The sequence below is a fragment of the Delphinapterus leucas genome, chromosome 11 (genome assembly GCF_059928025.1).
Source record: "Delphinapterus leucas isolate spDelLeu-1000000601 "Yukka" chromosome 11, BTC_Dleu_Yukka2, whole genome shotgun sequence".
NCBI lineage: Eukaryota > Metazoa > Chordata > Mammalia > Artiodactyla > Monodontidae > Delphinapterus > Delphinapterus leucas.
Genome location: NC_143139.1, coordinates 26,769,524 through 26,783,928, shown reverse-complemented (window position 1 = coordinate 26,783,928; position 14,405 = coordinate 26,769,524). Strand labels below are relative to the sequence as shown.

At 37.5% G+C, this 14,405-nt stretch overlaps 1 protein-coding gene across 1 annotated transcript in view; it reads right to left on the bottom strand.

Annotated features, from left to right (window-relative positions):
* BICD1 (BICD cargo adaptor 1) overlaps window positions 1–14,405 on the bottom strand; it is a 195,782-nt gene that overhangs the window by 5,671 nt on the left and 175,706 nt on the right. The window contains exon 9 of the mRNA XM_022577915.3: window positions 6,774–6,782. Coding sequence (XP_022433623.1) covers window positions 6,774–6,782 — 9 coding nt within the window. The remainder of the gene's footprint in view (window positions 1–6,773; window positions 6,783–14,405) is intronic.

The following is a 14,405-nucleotide window of genomic DNA, read 5'->3' as shown; positions in this document are numbered from 1 at the left end:
TTCCATCTCTCACATTAGATTTTTTTTTTCTTTTTGCTAATGTAGTCACAGATTATTGTTCATTTGAAATATGCTTTGTGATGAAATTTAGAAAACAGGTGAGCAGGACCACAATGGACTCTCTTAATGAAGTGTTTAATATGTGGTGGATATTTCTTACATTTGTAGTGAATATCAGTTTTTCCCTCTTTAGTTATATCACCTCTGGTTAATTATTATTATTACTTTGCATTTATTATTTATAAGTACTTAGCTAAGTGTTATCCTTAAAGAATAAAAACAAATTCCATAGATAAGATGGTGAAAGAGTAAAAAAAAAAGAAATTTGAAAAATAGCTAATCGCTCTGACTCAATTGTCTTCTAAATTCCTCTTCTGTGATCAACAGTCTTCCAGTCATGGACTTGGCTAACCCATGTGTATTTAGCAGGTACTTTGTAAAATGAAAGGGGTGGGTTGAGAGATTGAGAAAGTCCCTTCCAGCTATGAGATGCTGTGGGCTTTACATGATCTTACCTGTTCTTTGTAGGATCTACTCTGGTAGACTCATTCTTGAAGGAACTAGGCCTCATCTCATTGCTTTTGAGGGCATAAAAGATGAGAAGTATGTGACTTAAGGAGGAGGCATCTCAGAACACCAGAAGCCACTGCTGTCATCTGGGGCCACCAGAATTTGTTTCAACCATTCAGCAAGCAAGTTACTAAACTCCAATTATGTGTCTAAAACTGTGTGAGGTGGTAGAGATAAAAGGAAAACAGAAGACATGGTCCCTGGTCAATTGAGAAAGACAAGCATATTCAACAAACAAAGTGTCATGGCGATGATGATGGTAATGGCGATGATGATGAGATGTGGTGGTGGGAGCACTGAGCACTCATTCACTTCTCACCATGTGCCAGGCACTGTGCAGGCACTTACTATGTGTGCTCTCCTTTAACCTTGCTTTATTAATCCCAATTTGTGAATGAGGAAAGGGGGACCTAGGTTAAGTAACTTGCCAAAGTTCACTAAGAGGTGGAGCTGGAATTTGAATCCAGGACTGTATGATCCAAGGGCTGAATTAGATTTTAAGACACCTCACTGCAATGCTTCCCATGATAGGGAAATGTAGGGATCTCAGAGCAGAAACAATTCACTAATCTAAGTAGTCAGAAAATGCCTCCTGGAGGTTGTGACATCTAGGTTGTACACCTAGAAAACAAATGAGCAAATTAGCAAAAGAACTTCCTAGCAACTATAAACTCTTTATGGCCTCTACTAATAGTAATAAAATATCTTATAAAATTAAAGTGTTTACTTGAAACGCTCAGAACTGAATTAGATAACACTGTACATTTATATTATAAGGCCATAGGCCTGAGAACTGTCACAGAACTCAAGAGATTGTTAGTGCCTCAAGGGCAGAGGTGAATAAGGGATATTATTGTTTAACACATCTATATGTCCTGGTATACACAGGAACTTATTTGACATTCCTCCCTAAACAAAGGCCTCCAGTAGAAAGGAAGGTAGAAAAGGGGAGAAAGAAGGAAGGAAATTATCTGGTGAGAAAGAAGGAAGGAAATTATTTGGTGAATCAACATGATGTAATTTCTCCTAGGAACTTTATATTAGTTTTAAGTCTCAGCAACACTCTGGAGTTGTTATTTGCACTATTCCTATCATAAGGAAAATAAGTATTTTTGATCTATGGGACTATATTAAAATCTCATGTATTCTGAGACTAGATTTTTCTTTGACATTTTTCATGATCTCTCCCACCAAAAACAGAGCTTGGCATCACAGTACGGTCTCCGCAAACATTCACTGATTAAGTTAATACATGATCACCAGCTAAGAAGTGGCAGAGCAAAGATTTAAAGTTAAACTTTTCCAATGCTAAGGCCTATTTTCTACTCACTACTCTGTTTGTCTCTCGAATTGACGCCAGCTACCTCTAGAAACTATCAGACACATATTGTCAAAGAAACATAAGAACCTCATCAGACAGTTGACCATAATTTGAAGGCAACTAGTCACCTCAAAAACACAAAGCAAGATAAAAGGTGCAGGAATGGGGATAATATCCAGTTTCTATGAAGAGGTGGCTGAAATTAATGAATTTCATTGGCAGGAAGAGAAAGTCTTGTCATATGGTTTTTCCTCAGGCGTCTACTATTTTTAAACTTTTCGATGCAATTTAGAAAACTAGCCCATTTTCTAAAAGTCAGTGCCTTAGTGACTGCATGGGCCCACTGGTGACTGATCGGGATAGGGGGGAGAGCCTCATGGCGGGGGCAGGAACACTTCTATGTTTTGGGCTTCACACATGGCTCAGATGGCAGTGGAGGGAGTTGATGAGGACAGTGTGCTGCTGCAGGGATGGCTTCCTTGGTGCCTGGATGTTCTGAGGAGGGCAGAGCAGCAGCTCTCTGTGGCTAACAGTCTTCTACAGAATGGCCTGCACCCCAGCCCCTGGTTTTCCTGACTTGAGAACTAATGCAACCTAACCATTTCGTGATGTCTTATTTTCCATACCACATCTCCTTCCTTCATGACCATAAACTCCATCAAGCGCTTCACACGTTCCCATGAAAACGATTTCTGTCCCCTGAGTTTTCCTCAGGCCAAGTAATCCAAGTTCTTCCTCACAGGACACGATCTCAACCTCTCACACCCACATCTTTGCTCTCTAACCATACTCCAGTTTATGTACAACCTTCTAAAAATGAGGTGCTCAGGGAGGAAACCATGAGTGATAAGATGTGGCAGCTGGACAGGGGTGGCAGAGTCCTGCTCATCTGAGACATCCTGATTCTACTTAAAGGGCAGAAGCCTGCGTGGCATTCTTGGGCAGCCACATCACACTGCTATCTCATATGGGCTTACTTTGCTTAAAGATGGTGCTGTCAAGTCATGTTTCCTCCATCCTGTACTTATGGTGTCTGGAATTTCAATGCAATATTTTATATACTTTTTTTTTTTTTTTTTTTTTTTTTTTGCGGTATGCGGGCCGCTCACTGTTGTGGCCTCTCCCGTTGCGGAACACAGGGTCCGGACGCGCAGGCTCAGCGGCCATGGCCACGGGCCCAGCTGCTCCGAGGCATGTGGGATCTTCCCGGACCGGGGCACAAACCCATGTCCCCTGCATCGGCAGGCGGACTCTCAACCACTGCGCCACCAGGGAAGCCCTATTTTATATACTTTTAACGTTATGTTAATCTCTAAAATGTTTCACCTCTTCCTACCTGATGCATCTTTTAGATTCTATTCTGTCATCTACCATATTAACTTCCTCTTCCTTTTATTTTCTCTCTCAAGTCAGAAAATGTGATAATTATGACCTTGATTCTTTTCAACTCTAAGCAGGCCAAGGGTTGAAATAAATAAATATGTTTTAATTTAAGGAAACCCACTGGAAAAGGAATACAGAAGCACAAATTCTAACTGAAAATCTGTACTCGAATTTCAGCAGACTTTCTTTTTGGCAAAAATCATTTTAGAGTGAAGTTAAAGTAGTCAAATCAGTCTTGGAAGAAACTGACGATAGAATGTGAAATTTGAGTAATTATGTTAGTATAAAATATACATTTTTATGTACTATGCACTGAGGTGGAGATAGAAAAATTGCATAACATTTTTTTGTTTCCCAACTCAGAAATTCTGAATATTTGTGGATAATAGCACAAAGGTGCTCTCCACAATTAATTACTGACATACTTATGCACACACTCAGGGCTTAAGTGAGGGTTTTACACAATAATTCATGGGACTGGATAATGGGTACATCACAATTTCCTTCCATTTGCCAACGATGCTTCTGCAGCAATTTTTTTATGGTCTCTTTGCCTTCCTCATTATTCTCTATTCTCTTTCTTCTGTGCTCTTCAACTTTCCTCCATGTCAGCATAAGATTTAGGTCCATCAGAGAGATCTTAATGTTTTGATCCCTGCTCCACCAACCAGTAGCTGAGGGACATTGAAGAAGTGACTTCACCATTCTGAGTCTCAGCTTTTCTGTTAAGTGAGGACATTAAATATAAATCTTGCAGATCGGGTGAGAGGATGTTTGTGAAAGCATCCTCTTTCACATCCGTACACAGGAACTGGTCATCGATAAGACATGAGCGCTAAAGGGAGGAGTCAAGATGACCTTGAGATTTTCAGCTTCAAGAAACAAAGTCCTTGCAATTAACAACAATGAAATTAAAAAGACCAAATAGACCATATAATAAGATCATTTCAACAAGTCTTTGCTCCTATTATTACGTTCATCTAAAATGCTCTTCTCTTCTCTTGGAGTATTCAGAACTAACAAGTTTCAGTCTTTACTCCTGACCACCCAAGAAGGAAGTGTCTGCTTCCCCTAAACTCGGTTAGCACTTATCTCATCTCCTTCAGCATTTCTCGTACACAGCTTTTGACCACTGCCTTTCTTGCAGTGTATCTAAATTCCTCAGTCACGCTATGCAGTTGACAGCAGAGAGGACACTGCCTTATAATTCTTTGTTTCCCCACAGTAGTTTCCTTCGGGAATTTGCATGTGATACAAAAAAGCTGCTAATATACTGACTTTGCCTTCCCTAAAGGATCATTAGACTTGTTTATTAGTTACATTATTAATGTCATTGTGTGAGGGATCCACTTGAGGCAGAAAGAGTACAATTTAGACATTCCTGTCATCATAACAATATCTTCCTAACAAAAGGAATAAGAAAGAGAAAATACTCTCTGATAAAGATTTTAAAGCTAATTTAGTGATATCAGGTGATTGATTATTCTTCAGTAATTTTAAGACTTTGATGTATAAATCTTGAAAATAATTATAATTGCCATTATATAAAATATGCCAAATAACATCAATACTAAATTATTCCTCACTAAATCTACAAAATGACTAATAGTGTGTTAGTGAATTAACAGAAGAGTTAATGGAAAGAAGCATCAAAATACATTCTCCTCGCAGTAATAACTTGAACACTTAAGTAGACCTATGGATGCCTATACACATAAACTGAAAAAACAGACATATACAGTAGAGAATTTAAGAAAAAAATAAGAAAAATTTTAAGATAGGAACATTATATAAAGAAAATAATGAGATAGAAACATTTGCGTGAATATAAACAGTAGTTAGGAAAAGCTGAAATATTTTCAAAAACGTAATGATGAATTTAATTGTACATTGGCACTAGTAAAAATGGATAGCTGTGAAAAACTTTTAGCATTTTATAATCAACACATAGAGTTGCTATCTCATCCCTTTTTGCCAAACATATCACATGAGTTTCTCTGAAAGTATCCACAGATAAGACAATAACAATTTCCAGCTACTCGGGGATGTAATCTGCTAATTTATGTCACCAGACACTTCAGCCTTAACTTAACATCAGTGTTTAACACAGCAAATCCCATTATTTATTTATATCCTTTATAGTCAGAGACAATCATTATTCATTAAAAATTTCCAGGGAACGATGCAGACAGAATTGTTGAAACACATAAAAAAATTTCAGGATAGACAATGCAAAAATATGACTTGGTGACAAATCTTTAAAAACATCTGGCTCTGCCTTCATATAAATGACAACTGTGCATAGTTTATCATACTTTGGGGACAAGCATTAAAACTGTCTTCCACAATGTAGAATCAGAGCATGTCTTGCTAACGAGGAGGAGCGTTTGTAGACTTTTCAGTGATTACGGATTAGACAAAAACTTTCACCCAGCTTTCCATTTGCTGTCCTGAGGAATATCATATGACTAGCTGATAAAACAAAGCAATATTAAAAAGTCTATATTTATTTCAAACCTTGCAAAAGAGAAATATAAAAATACCCTGCAGTATCGTCAACTTTCTGCTTCTGGACAACTTACAATTAAACCATGAGCATGTGTGTAATTAACAGCCTATGTAGGAAGACATGGAAAATACAGGGGAAGAGGGTAATTAAATACAGTGGCACCAAGAGGTAAAAGTACATTTTGTTGCCAGATTCTTACACCAATTAAGTACCTTTTAGAAAATAACGTTTTGTTCTGAAATGACCTTCCCAAGAACAATGTCAGCTGGCACAAAGTTAACTCAGGATGGTATGATGGTCTGTTCTCATTAAACAACATCAATAATAGCATGTATCAGATGAAGACCAGCTATACCTTTAAATGTCAGAATTAATTCACCATCAAAAAGAAACAAAAGAGAAATAAGTTAAACTACAAACAAGAACCTGCTAAAAAGATCAAGTGAAAATACATCCCAAACAAGAAAAATATTTGAGACACCACTCAGTGAAATGTGTTTGATTTGCTTATTTAATATATATATATATATATAGTCATTTCAAAAAAAATCAAAACTAGAAAATATCCTGAGAGGTTCAGGGAATCCTCTTCTGTAAAGCGATGGATCTGAAAATTATAGACTATCACCAATGTCACTTGTTTCTTGGCTTTTTTTTTTTTTAAGAAAAGAAGAAATACTTATAACATGTAATCCATATTCTGGGGAGGGGGGACAACTCAGAAACCCCAAAACTAAACCAAAATTCCTCACAAGAAAATTAAACCATATGTATAACTTGGTTAAAGGAAAAGCAATATATTTAAATATTTTTAAAATACAAGTTTACAGAAGGTGCTTATTCAGTTCTCAAAGAAAAGAATGAAGATTTACAATAACAAGCTTCCTAATGTAAAAGTATTTGATTTGTAGAAATTTAATTGAAGCAAAGCTCTTCAGAAATAAATCTATTAAAGAAAATAAGGTTCACTCAGGTTTATAGCCAACTTACCTCTTTTTGCTTTTGATGTCAAGTAGTGCATAAAAAGAGAAAAAAATTTATGTTTAACTGATTCTACTGTCATAATGGCTTATTCCATAAATACCTACTCAGAGTAAATGACTCTAGTATACTTTTTTGTTTGTTTGTTTTTTGTTTTTATAGGATCCTATGAATAGAGGTGGAGCTGGGACTGCCTGGGAAGCCAGAAATAGGTATTTAACATGAACTAAGCAGCATCCATATAGGGTACCTCTTCCTACTCTAAATTTCTAATTTCAGTTCTTATGACCCAAACTGATCATAGACTGATTTTCTATTGCTAATAAGACAAAATCTTAAGTGCAATGAAGAATTGGGAGGTAAGGCTCAGTTTAGAGCAAAAATGTAGTAGATGAACAGCATCAGAGCAGCAAAAAAGTCCTTAACATGAGGAAAGTATATCTTCTTCAGCTAAAAAAAGTACGAATTTTATATCCACCAAAAGCAGGTTTAATTAAAATGACTGTCCTGCTCGAAATCATTATCTTGCAAAGTAAATGTATATATTTTCATATAAAATTGTAAATCATATAAATGCAAATATTTGAAGTTATATTAGTTTCTTTTAAATAATTATTTTAAGAGTAACAATCTAATCTAGTCCAACTCTCGAGAACATTCACTGACAACTGCGGTCACATTGACAGGCCCAGCTCAAGAAGCAGTCCCCAAAAAGGAGACTTGATTTGTGAACTGGGCACACTAAACTGACATAAAAATAATGTATACACCAAAAAACCACACAAAAAAAAAACCATAAGGAAGGAAGGGAGGGAGGGAGGAAGGAAGGGAGGGAGAAAATCTCCAGAGTCCAGTAATGAGCATAGCCAAAACAAACTTGGCTTTTACATATACAGTTCACAAAAACTTTAAATTTGTGATATGGAGAGTATATCAATGACTTTTTTTTTGGCTGAGAGGTGACAATGAAATTAATGGTTATATGACATCTTTATGACTTTACTTTTTTAGTAAACAATAGAAAGCAATAAAGTCAACCATTTTGAGTCGTGCTTTTTTTTTTCCTCTCATACCTTTCAGGCATAATACACTGGGAAACAGCCAAGAAAGTCAAACAAGCATCAACAGATGACTAAAGAGAAGGATGTGTGGAAGAAGCGACACACAGCTGTGCAAGAAGAAAACAAGAGGGTGGAAGGATGCTTCATTGTTGTGTAATGAGTACAGTGCACTGTGAATCTTTCTGGTTGATTAGCTGCATAGGTTCAACGCCTAGGTCACTTTAAGTAGTCTAGGTATAAGTGTAAGGAACTACATTTTCACTACATAATTGAAAACCAAGGAATAGGAAGTAGCAAGCATAGGCTTTCTGTGAGCATCAGAATTACTCATCATTGGCACCATGCTCCCAGCCAGAACTCGGCTGCTTCTTCAGACCCTGCCCAACTCGCTAACAGCCCAGGAGAGCCACTGAAGCCAGGTTTAGCGTGTACAAAGGCCACCCCCAAACTGTTAATATGCCTCAGAAGAGTCTGGTTGGCTGCCATGTTGATGGGTACCAGAGAAGCATTTCTCAATGAAATCAGTGGCCCCCATATCCAGTGTAATGATATAGGTATACTTTTAGAAATTGAACCTCATCGGTTTGGGGAAGGAAAGCAAAGTATTAGCACACTGCAAGAATTCAGCGTGAATTCTGGAACTCTGCTCTTTCCCGACTTGTATAGTCAGTTTATAACACATAGACACTTTAAATTGTCCAAAAAAAAGTTTGCTCTGTTTATTAGATAATGGGAATTTTACTTTTTCTTAATGGGAACTATACTATATGGTGCTGAGATACTTTAATATATCTACTTACAAGTGTATTTAGAAACATGGATTGTACACAATGAACTCCAGTCCCAGTCATGGAGAGAATAATTTGTATTCGTTGAATCAGAGAGACTCAGAGTTGAGAGAGCTCTTTCAGTATTCCTTCACTATAGCTATCCACATGTCCTTATAAATGCAGAAGAGAGCCTACAGGTGTTAACCTAAAGATTGGCTTCCCCAGGTTTCTATTGTGGCTTTTTTTTTTTTTTTTTTTTGCGGTACGCGGGCCTCTCACTGTTGTGGCCTCTCCCGTTGCGGAGCACAGGCTCTGGACGCGCAGGCTCAGCGGCCATGGCTCATGGGCCTAGCCGCTCCGCGGCATGTGGGATCTTCCCGGACCGTTGCACGAACCTGTGTCCCCTGCATCGGCAGGTGGACTCTCAGCCACTGTGCCACCAGGGAAGCCCCTACTATGGCTTTTTAAATTATGTTTTTCTTAGTATTCCTTGTAGATAAAAGACGTCCCTTTGAAAGCTGCAGTTTGAATATAACATCCCAGGGAATGCTTATAATCAGAGCATTTTTATAATAGAGGTCGTTATGTAGTTATAGGGAGGACAAACAGTAGAATTCAATAGACTAGTGCCAGCAAGTTGGATTAAATAGTGTGAGGAGTATAGCATAGCTGATGGCCATTTCCCCTGGAATACAATGAGGGAGAGGCCCCAGCTGCCCATCACAACAGAGTACTAAACCTCTTCTTTGCATGGGGAGGCTTTGGGATCTGAAGGCAGGGCCATGCCAACGGCAGACGGTTGTACCACCTTACTCCCTGGCACAAAGGATACCAAAGAAACTAAGGGTTAAGTGCTGTAGGTAAGTAATTGACTGCAGTTTGGTGGAATAAAGGCTGTTCTCTGACTTGAGGGTGGGGGCATGAACAGGTAGAAGGTGGTGAGATAACATGCAATTTTAAAATTCAGTGTTCGGACTAGTTTGTCTTTTGGTGGCAGAGATTGGTCACTTCAGTGAGTCTGAATCAGAAGCTATGATCTAGGCGCCTGACTCTTTCGAGTTTTCTACCTGCCTTTCGATACTTTTTAGTGAGCCAGAAGTATCATTTGGGCAGGGTCAAGGGAGGAAGGTAGTTATTGCCTGCAACGTCCTGTGCCTCCTGTGTGTCTCAGCCCACCTGTGCCTCCTCATCATCCCTCCAGACTCAGGCCCCTTCTGGAGGCCTCTCTCTTCACCACATGGGTGGACTCTAGTGGACACAAGCATAATGTGATCACTTTTGCCCTAAATATGTAACAATTAAGAACATCAAATAAGTATATTTTCTTTCACTTAATGGATATATTAGAGAAAGATTGTAGTTTTTTTTCCTTGAGGATCTTAATTTAAAAATTTTAATTTCCATGGGTTTATTAAAATTTTAATAAAACTTAAAAGACTTCAAAGCATAGTTATACTAAAAGAGTTATATGACATAGTTATATTAAAAGAGTCAACATGGATTGAAAATATAATCTAATTTAATAAGCACATTACTGCTGCAGTGTTGGTTTTCATGTTGATCCCTCAGTAATTAAATAATTCCATCATTTTATCATAGTTTATTGTGCTTACAGTGCTCAGGTTTTGAATATGAAATCTTTTAAGAAAATGCAAGTTCTGGATAGTATACCTGACAGAGGAGGGAGTAGAAGACAAACCCAAAAATAAAACAAAATAAAGATGCTGATAGAACCGTGGTCATTAAATGTTACATTAATCATTGCATTATTTATTGAGTGGCTGCAATCTGTACCATAGAATGGTTTACTTAGTATTGTCTTTATCTTTTCTTTTATCTTGGAAATGGGAAAACACACAGAACCCACCTTGGAAGAGTCTGATGTGTTTTCAGTCTATATACGGTGTCATTAAACTCTGCCATTTAAAATTGGCAGGATGCATTGTAAACATTTTCCAGGCTCTCCCTGCTTTGAATAAATAACATAGACGTTTTACAAGCTTGATTACACCAATTTAAAAAAATCATTAAGTTGTTTTATTATTTTAAGAATATTTAAGAAATATGGTTTCCTAGGATATCTGAACAATAGGAATTAAATTCTTATACTGGCAAGGAGACCTAGTAAACAAATAAAGGAGATGTATAGAGAAAGGTATACAAACATTTAATATGTATCTATAATGTTTAAAAGAATATTGCTACCAGAGACAGACGAAGCAGAATCAATTTGTAATAGCAAACATTTGGTCCGATGTTTCGTTTTAAAAGAAAACCTAAACATGTGTCGCCTTAAATCTTATTTTAAAATTAGATGCTAATGATTAGATTTCTATGCAGAAATTATATCCAGTTAAAACCATTGGTAAGTGAGAAGGTCTAGAGCTGCACTGTCCAATACAGTAGCTACCAGCCAAATCTGGCTATTGGGCACTTGCAATATGGCTAGTTCAGATTGAGATGTGGTGTCAGTGCAAAATGCACACTGAATTTCAAAGACTAAGAAGAACAGATGCAAAATCTCATTAATAATTGCTTCTATTGATTGCATGTTGCAATCATAACATTATGGACATATTGTGTTAAATAAAATGTATTATTAAAATTAAGTTTATCTGTTTCTTTTTACTTTTTCTCATATGGCTACTAGATTATTTAAAATTACATATGTGGCTCATATCATCTTTCTATTGAATAGCTCTGGTCTAGATGGTGAAACATTCTTGTAGCTGTCATTTTATTGTTTGACAAGATATATGTCAATTCTGCACATAAAGACATTTCAAGCTTTCTTAAAGGGTTCAAGTATATCTTCTTTCTCCTCCAAACGTCTAGTTAAAAATAAACAAAAAGATGAATATTAATATAAAAAGGGAAAAAAAGCCAGGATATATTAAGTGACAAAAAAATAGCATGCATAATGATGTTTGTGGCTGTGCCAGTGTTACTGTTAATACATATATAAATACATATATGTGACTATATATGCATAAGTTTATATATATTTGCTTGTATATGTACAGAGTGTTTCTGAAAGGATATCCAAGTTTGGCTGGGCACAGTTTTGGCAGAGAGAACTACTTTCTTTTTGTATACCCTTTTGACTTTTGAACAATCATTATCTATTGAAAAATATACTTAAAAACTATAAGCATACTTATTACTTTCTCTTATTCCTTTTCAGATGCATATATAATCATATATGCTTAAAAAGGAATAAGAGGGCTTCCCTGGTGGCGCACTGGTTAAGAATCAACCTGCCAATTCAGGGGACACGGGTTCGAGCCCTGGTCTGGGAAGGTCCCACTTGCCGCGGAGCAACTAAACCCGTGTGCCACAACTATTGAAGCCTGCACGCCTACAGCCCGTGCACCACAACTACTGAGCCTGTGCTCTAGAGCCCACGAGCCACAGCTACTGAAGCCTGCACGCCTAGAGTCTGTGCTACCCAACAAGAGAAGCCACCACAATGAGAAACCCGTGCACCGCAACGAAGAGTAGCCTCCACTCGCCGCAACTAGAGAAAGCCCACGCACAACAATGAAGACCCAAACAGCCAAAAATAAATAAATAATTAATAAATAAATTTATAAAAAAAAGATTAAGAGAAAGTAATATGTAAGGAAAGCCTATATATTTATATGCAACATTTTGGTCTGTATTACATGGGTTCATAAATTTTGCCCTCTAAAGTGAATATTTTCAGGGGAATTCTCCGCCAGTCCAAGGGTTAGGACTCCATGCTTCCAACTGCAGGGGGCACAGGTTTGATCCCGGTCGGGGAACTAAGGTCCCACGAGCCGTGGGGCGTGGCCAAAGAAAAGTGAATATTTTCTTATAATTGCCTTGATTTTTAGGCATAATATATTAAAATAACCAAACAAAGAAACTTCAAATGATACATATGCTGCCTATGTTAAATAGTAAGAGAAATGACTAACTCATTCGAAAATTTTCCGAACGCAATTTTTATATATAGATTTTATTACATCACCTACTTTAAACTACATCTGAAATGCACTATAATTCTGTATATCGGAAGAACTACATATAGAGATGAATATGAAAGCTGTATATTTTGAGATACTGTAGAAAATTTGGACTAATTACCAATTATCCAACAAACTGAGGGCCTACTATGTGCCAGGTACAGTGTAAGATCCTGGGGATTAAAAGAGGCAAGGTTTCTGCCCAAAAGCTTACAGACTCATAGAGAAATCTGATTTTAAGACAAACTGTGACTGTACTGTCTGTAGTGAGGAGTAGAGGACGAAGCGGCTAATTCTACCCAGTGGAGACAAGGGATCAGAAAACTCTTTATAATTTTTGTGCATTTATGCACACGATAGTAAAACTGGTATATATGAGACATCTAGCTTAAAACCTTTGCAAAAGAAAACAAGGAAGGGAAAAAAATCTTAAAATTCCAAAATATTTTTATATGAAACTAGTTATCTGGATGAAAATCAAAACACTCCTCTAAACTGGAGGATATTTGATATTTATCTAAACAAAGCAAATATGGAGCTATTTGAAAAAAAATGAGATAAATTCCTGTATTTCGCAGTTTTCAATTAGGTATCTGTCATTACAGAGATGGACAGAATCTAAAGAAGAGATATAACTCTCAGATGACATTCTTCGCACATTCCAACCCAAGATCATTCTATAGTAAAAGACTTCCTGTAAAAATGGAATTGCTACTTGAAGAAACACTGAAAGAATTGAAACAAAATTTAAGGGTGTTGCAAATTTCCACTGTAAAATGAATCAGAGCTAACCCAGAAGAAGAGAAAAATACTCTTGCAGCATACCTGATTCACTAAAATTTGGAAATTTGAACAAAATTTTTTTTAACAAATTTTTGATTGCATATTACACTGGGGCAAGACAGAAAAATGTATTTTTAAACATGTGGTTGGTAATTAGTATTTTTGAATTAACTTTTGTTTTAGCAGATTCCAAACTAAGGGCAACATGCTGTAGCATGAGAAAATGCTCAAGCCTTCCTCTGCCGGGGAAAACTCTGTAGAAGCTATGTTAAAAGCAAATACAACCCTAAACGATTACAAGTTTCAACAGAATGCTGTTCACTTCTACTATTTCAAGAATTGAATCCTGTGGAAAAAGAAAGTATATGGGGAAGTGGAACACACAAAAATGGAGAAGCCTCTATAGGAAAAAACACACTTTAGGCAAAAAACCACTGAGGCTGTTAGTTCAGGAAGTCAGCTCAATTAGCATTCACCGAGCTCCTTCCACAGACAAACCACGGGAGGATGAAGAAGCACAGGCAGTTAGAGCAGGATGTATGTACACAGGACACGCTGGCTTTTGCGTAGAGCTGAACTTCTTTGATTTCAAACACTTGTAAACATTCATATTCCTCACAGTTTTGATTCTGAGTCTCCACCACCTCTCATTTCACATTTCATTAGACTCTATAGTTGCTTCTTTACGTCAGGTGTTACTGTAAGCAGTTAGAGGCAGGGGCTTCCAGGAGAAAGAAAACCAGGCATGGCTTTCTTGAATTAAGAGAAGCCATTTTTGCCCTAAGCCATTTTTTTTTTTTTTTTTTTTGCGGTACGCGGGCCTCTCACTGCTGTGGCCTCTCCCGTTGCGGAGCACAGGCTCTGGACGCGCAGGCTCAGCGGTCATGGCTTACGGGCCCAGCCGCTCCGTGGCATCTGGGATCCTCCCGGACCGGGGCACGAACCCGTGTGCCCTGCATCGGCAGGCGGACTCTCAACCACTGCGCCACCAGGGAAGCCATGCCCTAAGCCATTTTATGATCTAAGCCTGGCCTTGAA